The sequence below is a fragment of the Colletes latitarsis genome, chromosome 6, assembly GCF_051014445.1.
Source record: "Colletes latitarsis isolate SP2378_abdomen chromosome 6, iyColLati1, whole genome shotgun sequence".
NCBI lineage: Eukaryota > Metazoa > Arthropoda > Insecta > Hymenoptera > Colletidae > Colletes > Colletes latitarsis.
The window spans coordinates 23,656,222-23,665,467 of record NC_135139.1 but is presented as its reverse complement, the minus strand read 5'-3'; the positions used below and the strand labels follow the sequence as shown (position 1 = coordinate 23,665,467).

At 35.9% G+C, this 9,246-nt stretch overlaps 1 protein-coding gene across 2 annotated transcripts; it reads right to left on the bottom strand.

The window, feature by feature from the left end:
- Nucleotides 1-1,590: 1,590 nt before the first annotated feature.
- LOC143342616 (uncharacterized) lies at nt 1,591-8,788 on the bottom strand. 2 transcript variants are annotated; one of them, XM_076766698.1, is made up of 3 exons: nt 8,525-8,788; nt 8,281-8,361; nt 1,591-6,629 (listed from the first exon to the last, which is right to left on the bottom strand). In XM_076766698.1, exons 2-3 carry the CDS (start codon nt 8,353-8,355, stop codon nt 1,914-1,916), a joined length of 4,791 nt encoding a protein of 1,596 aa, XP_076622813.1. In that variant the 5' UTR covers nt 8,356-8,361; nt 8,525-8,788; the 3' UTR covers nt 1,591-1,913. The 2 variants fall into 2 exon arrangements, with proteins under 2 accessions (XP_076622813.1, XP_076622814.1); XM_076766699.1 differs by having other exon boundaries at nt 2,601-2,757; nt 2,841-6,629; nt 8,281-8,788.
- Nucleotides 8,789-9,246: the final 458 nt, after the last annotated feature.

Sequence of the window (9,246 nt, the reverse complement as noted above, 5' to 3'; positions counted from 1 at the left end):
ATCGTGGTAGATAACGGTACACAAAGCGAAAAGCGTCCATTGGCGTTCAATGTTTGAATCGGCCGGTTCCCGTACCGAGTCGAAAGTTTTTCATTTGCATAATGCATATTAAAGTAAACTTGTACATTGCGTGTTTCTATTTGTAATGTTACGAATACAGTTCGATCGTGAAAGCTTAAATTTCAAAATTTCAGTAGATAGCAGAGTTAATCTCTAATGGATAGCTTTGGCGTTAACCCAAAATCTCTTGTATCTCGTTAATTTCGAACAGACTGGATATATCGAAAGATTCGATGGATATCGATAAATCGATATTGTGGTCACACAATCCGAGTTAACCCAAAACTGTCGAATACATTCCAAACTAATTTTATCCAACGGCCGGTTATTAATATTTAGCTCAGGACCATTTGCATCATACCGTTAGTAACACCTTAAACGTTTTCAAGTTTCAGCAGATTCAAAAATCAAGATCGAGGTTATCGGATCGGTATGCGATAAATATTACAGATGACAGTAAATCGCTTCTGCGTTATCGGGTAAATGCGTCCTTAAACCGTCACAAGACTTTTACGATCGTGTTGATCATTTTACACGAGGAACAAAAATCTCTGGAAAAACGGTTCGACGCATTCAAAGGTACAAAATGTAAAAATAAAACGATAAACGGTACTATTGATTTATTCAGGGACTTTTTATAACGCTGTGGACATTTGACTGAAAAAACATAGTATTATTTTATAGTCGATATAAAAAACTGTGCAAAACGTAAAATTCCAACTCATTCGAAAATGCTGCACATCTCAAACGTTTCAGGATTTTTATAATTCAATTAGACTATTTATATGACTCCGAGATATCGTTTAAAATGTTCTCGGAATCAATAAATATTAATAATAATATTTATCAAAATCATTAAGAAAACATAAAAACGACAATTACACAGTAGTCGTGTTATACCGCCGCCTGTTCAACTTCCCCCACCACGGTATAATGTGGACTTGACGAGCGAGCAAATCGCTATATTTTATCACCGTTTCTAACAATTCTCTTCCCCCACGGTCCCATCTGCGGCGATATAACGTACGCGTGCTAAATAAAAAGGCTTAACGTAACAGATTACAGTTTGAATCTCCTTTTGCGTTATAATTAATATCGTAAAAATAAGTGTTTCTATAAGAATTATACATCTGACTACCACTGTTTTACGATACTCGACTGATTTAAAGTTGTACTCAACTTGTAAGCAAAAAATTTACTAGCCTTAATATTTGTCAAAATAATCACGGAACTTAAACACGGCCGCATGTACTTATTCTTTAATAACATTCATTACAGAATGCATAACTTAATCTTGATAATAAAATATAATCTAGGTAAAAAATTCATTTGGAGTAAACAGTATTTGCTATAATACTAAAATGTTTCTAATCGTATAAATAAATAAACGTTATCAAGGAATGGAAAGGTACGTCGCGCGTATAAACAATATAGAACGATAAAAAACGGAAATACTACCTTCTATAATGCAAACAAACTTAGATACCGATACTTGAATTATTAAAAGTAATGGATAAATCGAATTTCCAATTAATATAGTAAATGATAATACTTTAATTATTAAAAATTTGGATACACCTCATCGTATACAAACTGCATTTAGGCTTCGATCTCAAACGGTATATTAACCATTATTTCAACGTCATGTTTTCGCAGACTCAACGCAACTAATCTTTCGTACACAAAGTTATAACTACAGATCTTTTTGGCAATTTACCTCGTTTTATTACATCTAAATCGATCATAAAGTAATACTTACGAGTGCCAAGTAATTCGTAATAGTTAAACAATCTCAAGTTTTCGGTCATGTAGTAAGTAAACCTTTGATATGAAAGCATTACCTTAAGATTCGTTTAATTCAATTTCGCAAACGACTTGACTTTTAGCTTGCAAACATCAGGAGTTAGTGTGGATACATTTGACGGGGCTAAACTTCCAACATAAGTGACTATAGGGCCAAAGTAACTTTCGTACAATGCCTGGACGTCTGAATTATTAGGTCCTTTAGTCTTCGGATGGCGTTCTGTAACAGCGGATGATTCCTTTTCCCAAACGATTTCTAATGCATCGGAATCATCTGCAGTAGGGAGAGGAGTAACTTCTTTCGCCATACTATGACCAGTCGATAAAAGAGATGGATGCGAGTTCCGTACGTGTTCCATGAACTTCCATTCTTCGGCAAAAGTAGAGTCACAGACCATGCAAGTAATGACGTTCGCTTTCGTGGATGGTAATGTATCGTCTACTATTTTCTGAAATATGCTTCTATGCGTCACCTTTAAATGCAACTCGAATCTCTTCAAAGTTGGATACAATAGATTGCATATAGGGCATGTATAATAGTTCATCTTCTCTTCGACATTCTCTGAACCGTTGTTATCTTGAACCGTACGCGTATCGTTTGGCATATTGTTTACCGTGGAAGACGATACTTCCTGTTCGCCGCTAGACTCATTTACGGAATTCGTTATAACGTCCGGTTCGACTTTATTGTCGCAAACTTCCGGTGGGTATTTTTCGGAGGGAAGTGAAAACTGGTCATATTCGAAATCGTCGGTTAGCTCGGTAACAGTAGTATCGAAAACAACTTTGGAACGATCTAACGATAACTTAGTATTATCATCATCAGATCTATTCGTGTCAGTGGTTTGGACGTTTAGTTTATCCTTACCGTGAATGTGTATAATGTGTGAATACCTTGAAAAAGGATATCGAAATTGTTCGTTACAATGGAAACATTTATGCTTCAAGTAACCATCCGCGGCGGAATGTTTACTTACATGAGCCTTAAATAACGTCAACCAAGGAAATTTACGACCGCAATACTCGCATTCGTAGTTACCAGTATTTACGAACCGTGATCTATGTTTATGTAAATTACGTCGAGAATTGAATGTTACGTCACACTCGGAACATTTAAAAGAGCGTCCTTGCGATTGATTTGCAGAGGACAAAATCGAAGGTTCGGGTAATTTAACCGGTTCGTCTATAAGATGATTGAACTGGCTCTCTTCATTATTGGTGTCCTTCTTATCGTCGTATCGTTTGATAAGAACACTTGAAAATGTTTCATACCCGTGAAAGTGTAACATGTGCATTCGGACATTAGCAGCATCCGGGAATCCCTCGTGGCATATAGGGCAGTGACGTTTGGACAAGATATAACTTAACCTTGAATGTTTCACTCTATGCACTTCCAATCGATGTAACTCCGTAAACTTTCGCTGACAAACGTCACACGCATACGCACCGATATCAGAGTACTCTAATAAATGATCCTGTAACTTTGCCTCGTCGTTGAATCTCATACCGCAGGTCAAACACTTAATGTTGTTCGTTCTGTCGTCACATTTGTCGGCAGCCTTGTTACCAGCTTCATGATTCGCATCTAACAGACCACACGCGTTCTGGCTACTTTCCAAAGAAGAAGAGATGCTTGCGTGAAAATGTTTTTCATGGCACGACAACGATATACTTGTCGTTAACACCTCTTCGCAAAAGCGGCATTTATAATAATTGCCGATGAGACAATTATTATGGGTTAAACTGTCATGCTTGCTAAGAATGTCAACGGTACGACACTTCCTGTCGCATTTGGCGCACTGAAAGTCACCATCGACAGAATATTCCATTTCGTGCATCCATAGATCCGTTTTGTTGGTAAATTCTAAGGTGCAGATCTTGCAAGTGGACACCATTAATGGTATATTTATGCGCGCGTCAACATTGTTGACTCTCAACGCGTAACTGTGATCCTCCATGGTTTTCAAATCCTCTAAATGAACGTGGAACTTGTGCGCGTGGAAATGAGACTTTTGCTTAAAGCCCTCGTTACAAATATTGCATTTGTAAGTGTACGAATTACGCATGGCCTCAGTATAGTGCACTGATTTGTTGTGATTATGAAGCATGTACATTCCTTCGAACGATTCGCCGCAAAATGTACATGTGAAAACTTGACCTCTATAATAGTATTTGTTATGTTCGATGAAACGATCGTAAGATTCGAACATCAAATTGCAGATACTGCACACGGTATTTATATTCCAAACAGAATCATCGTTCTCCTCCAATCTGGATGGTGTAATGGTCTGTTTAATATGGAAGTGACGCTCGTGAACTTGAACATTTGACTTTTTAATGAAACCCTGATTGCAAAATTTGCAAAAATATTTGTATTTCGACGGGCAGAAATGTGCGTGAGTCGCAAGCGTGTGAAGTTGTAAAAGTCTCTTAGTAGTAAATATAGTACCGCAAACGGTGCACGGACTATTAGCTGGTTTGCAATAGGTACGTTCGTGTAAACACAAGTTCTGAAACGTTTGGAATTGTTTGTCGCATACTAAACAGGGAAATTTTATTTTGTCCATACCAGTTACATCAACTTGATAACCCTTTACGCATACGATACTATTGATTAACTTTTTTGGATTTGCAGTCGAGCGTGTCTGCGGTGGCTTTGTTTGAGATGCAGGAGGAGAAGAAGGGCTACAAGTATTTAGAAACGAATTTATTGTGGATGTCGTATTGTCAATGACACGCGATCTACTTTCTTGTACGACGGGCCGAATAGAGTCACATTCGCCTGTGTTTTCTTCTTCCACAAAAGACGAAGAGGTTTTCGCGCAAGGTACTTGCTGTTCTCCCTTCCTAGCTTTTTTCATCCAATAACACACCTTCTGATGATGATTCAAACACGAGTTCAACCAAAATCGTTTACCGCACGGATTACACCGATACTGTTTCTTGAACGCGTTACACCTAATTTTACGATCGATCGGCAGACTGTCATTTTTCGATCGCATAGCTTTGAGACAATGTAAAAGCATGTGTGATTTTAGCATCATGGACGTTCGAAATTGTTCGTAGCAAACACAGCATTCCTTTCGTTTAAAAACTATGTGTTGATTTAGGTAATGATTCAACAATTTATCCCTGGTCGTGTAACGGGCGTTACATATACTTGACATGTACACCGTGTGAGATGTCTCTACGTGTTTACGTATGTCCTCTGAAGGAAAAGATTTTTTACAAATTTTGCATTGTAATACTTCGATAGAGCTAGGTTCGATACTAACATTGGCTATGTCTGGTTTTTCTACGTATGTTGGCGACTCGTCACTTTCAATTTCAACAGGTTTCTGCACTCTCACTAGTGGCACTTCCAAAGTCTTCAATATTAGTTTACTTGGGCACGTTAATTCAGCATTTTCACTATTTTCTTCTACTTTTATCGTGTCGACGTGCCGAAGTATATGTTTAGATTTATCGAAACCATTCAGGATTTTATCGCACCTCTCTAAATAAATTACACACTCCTTGTATTTGAATTTTGATTTCAGCTTTTGTTCGTACGATAGTACATTCCTCCGTTTTCGTTTGCGTGTAAGAAATCTTTCATTGTTGAGTGATTCCGCACCAAGTCCGCTATCTAATGCAGCCGATGACCGGTTACTATCCCCCCTTCCTATTCGTCTTAGATTGTAAGATGTATTGTGCGAAGTAGTAGGACTGTAGACATCTTCTGGCTCAATTTTTATTTCATCATTTAACAAGGCCTCCATAGTGTAGGTATTCACGTGAATTTGTACAAATGGCGTTTTATCGGTAGGATGAATCGTTACAGGCGGAATACTGGTAGAACTTTCAATTTTTCTAGACATGTTTACTTCGGTAGATGATGAATTTATTTCGCGTATTTTACCTCGTCTATGAATAACAGCAGTATTCTTTGTGGAAGAAACTTTCTCTGAATTAATGCACTCTTCTTCTTGTTTCTTACTGAAGAAAGAAAGGAATTCTACAAGAGTGGTTTGCCTCAACTTTTTTACCGGTGAGTTGCTTAGACTCTTCAGCCTCCCTGCTGTGTCAATGTTTGCTACATGATTGTTAGTGTTTTCCTTAAGTACATCTTGTTTAACTTTACCAGTGCCAGAATTTGCTACATGGTAGTTAACAGTTTTCATCGATAGATTATCTTCTGCTTCAACAGCATTGGTTACAGAAGAAAATATCAAGTTTCCGTGAATATGAAATATATGAGCCTGTAGTCTGATTTTCTGTGAAAATTTTCTCTCGCAAAAGTGACAAACATATCTTTTATAGCGGGGATCCTTAAAAACTTGTGACTTTAAACACTTTTTTCTGTGTCGATTTATTTGATCTGAATAGAATACTGCTTTGCAAATATCACAGGCACACTTATAAGTTGCATCATTCTTTGCCCTGTGATTTTTCATGTAAAGTTTATTCTTAAAAGGTAAAAAGCATACATCACATTCTACGTAGCGTTTTAGTTTCGTGTTGTGCTTCAAATGTATAGTATTACTTCGTTGCTCTTCCTCTGGTGAAAAACGTTTACCTATACGTTTAGATTTGCGTATTTCTTTATTCAGATCCAATTTTGTGTTTTCATTTTCCTTATTATTTGTCAAATTGGAAAATTTATCTTTTAATACTGTTGACTGAATTCTAGTCACTGCGCGTGTGTCACTAACTGACGAATCATCGTGATCGTAAGTGTTATAGTCAGGTGCCTCTTCTTTAATCTTTCTCCCATGTTGAAAATACTGAAAAAAATATATTAACCTTAACATTCTTAAATCGCGTATGATTGTAACCAAGCAATATTTAAAGTTTTAAAAATATCGCAGTTGTAAAATACAGCTGCTACTGGTTGCTGTTAATTGTATTCATGAAACAGTAGATTATCTACCATAAACGTTGACGAATAAGGAAAGCAATTTTAACCGAATTTGATTCAAGTCATTCGAATTCGAATGACCATCGAATGTCCCGACACGTCGTCTAAGGCAAAGCTTGCTAGGTTGTTTAATACCAACGAGTCCACTAGCAGGCCCAGAACAAAACGCTTTCTTTTTAACTTTATTAACAAGTTCCGTGCCTCGCGCTATTACGATTAATAATTTTGCTTCTATCGTATAACCTTACAATGTTTGTAACAATACAAACAACATAATTATCATGAAGAAAAGCGTATAGTTCAAGATGCATGAGATAATAAAGCAATAAATTTAATTTTTAAGCAATTAATTTAACAAACACATAGTTTGTATTATTGACGCGATAGACACGATATTAAGACGTAAATGCATGATTTGACAACTTCCTAAAAAATTCTTCATTTTACAATGAAAATTCTTTGAGCCTAAAGGTGGCAAATTGTCTGCACGTGTCCAAATGCCGACGATCGCATCTTTGTGACGCAATGCGTCTTGATGGACAGTGTTTTCTATTGTTTCAGTGCCAATAGTGTCTGAAGCAAAATGTAATCGCTTGAGTCTAACGCGTGTAGGAAACTCCATCTTAAGAACGTATCCATAAACGCGCAATTACGGTCGCTAGCCACGAATGTACGCATCATATCCAGTCAGAATAAACAGAAAACATTCAGAATATATGGAATACATTGTTATGGGTGGGGACTATGTACTGTGCGCCGCTGAAAACAAGTCCCCTGATAGCAATGCAAGTCCGCCCGTACCGGAAGACTTCTAGTCAACGGGCCATTGTATGTACATAGTCATCATCGGGCCGTTATTCCGAGTTACGCCACACAAATATTTTTTTCTTCAATTCTACTTTCCAGCTAAGAAGCTAAGAAAGAAGTCATGAATATGTTTCTAAGTAATTAAAAAGGTTATTTCATTGTAAAATAACCAAAAATCATAGAAGCAATATTATCTTTTTAAGCTGTAATTTGGTAAAAAAATGTATTTGGTGAAATACGAAAAATGGATACATCTATTCTAATAAAAAATGAAAATGAAATTTGACAACAGAGTTAATAGAAATAACATATTTTAATTTTTATAATCATTATACTTTAATTATAATTACATTTTGTACAAATGTAATAAAATTTAGTTGTAACAGTTTAAAGCACACTCGAAGAGTTAAATTCCATTCTTATGTTTTTATTTTAAGTTTAATAGTATTAATGCTTTGCTAAATAATACTTGATCAAAGACAACTTAGAAATCATATATTTGCAATTTGATTTCTACCGTACAATCCATATCGATTACCTAGTATTTATTTTCTTCTACAGCATTAGCACAGAAGTGCTATATTTTACAACTCCAAAGTAGATATATATGTATTCAAACATATAACATTAAGTAATATGTATGCAAACCAAAGGTATTACTAATCACGGTCAAATTCTTATTGCTACATTATGTTCCAAATGATACTTACATTTAGTTTGTCATAAAACAGAGCATTTGTTAGGACAGCGTCAATATGACGTTCATATATGAAGACACGAGCCATATTCCCCTTGAGAAATTGTTTGCATTTAGTCAAACCACATACGTGTATCAGAGATAAACTTACAATCACGGAATATTAACTAACAAACATGTTTTTAGGAAATTATTCTTCGCTCAATTGTATTCATTATTTTATTAAATAAAACGAAATGAAAGGCAATATTGCTTACTTTCAATTAATTCCAAAAAATTGTTTTTAACCTTACTTCTATGTACAGCAAAAATTTCACAATTATTTATACGTTTATAACGAAGTAAAGAACTTTAGGTTAGTATACAATATGTAACCTCATATATTTACACTTCATTTATAAAAAGGTAAACCGTGTACTTATTCCCCATTAAACACACTCTATCGATACGTGCTAAGCAGAATGAAATATCATACAAATTCACAGACCACTTGTACTGTTGTACACCACTGACTAAATCAAAATGGCGGCCACGCATTAAACGAGAAACTTCGATCTGTAACTCAGTTCAGACAGTTCGCGTAGCTCGACAGTCAGTCCACGACCTTGATAGCCGCGCCATATTTTATCAGCGGGAAATTCAAATATTTCATCATTATTTTCTAACGTAACATTGACAGATGTTAAATAACACACATATATTACTTAACTCTTTGCACTCTGCAACGGAGCCAACGGATTGCAAAGGGTTTGCAAAAAACTTTTAACGAAAAGTATCAATTACTAAACATTTTAGTAGCGGCTTTTAGTTAATGTTTCTCTAAATGTAAATTAATTACAGAAATCCACTAATCAATTGAACGAAGGAATAATCGGTTACCCAAAGATAAGAACACAGACATCATCAGAAGCAGTCGAGGGAAGAAGAAAGGGTAAGGGATGAAATAGCTTGCATTCTCAGGTGCATCCTACTCTACTGT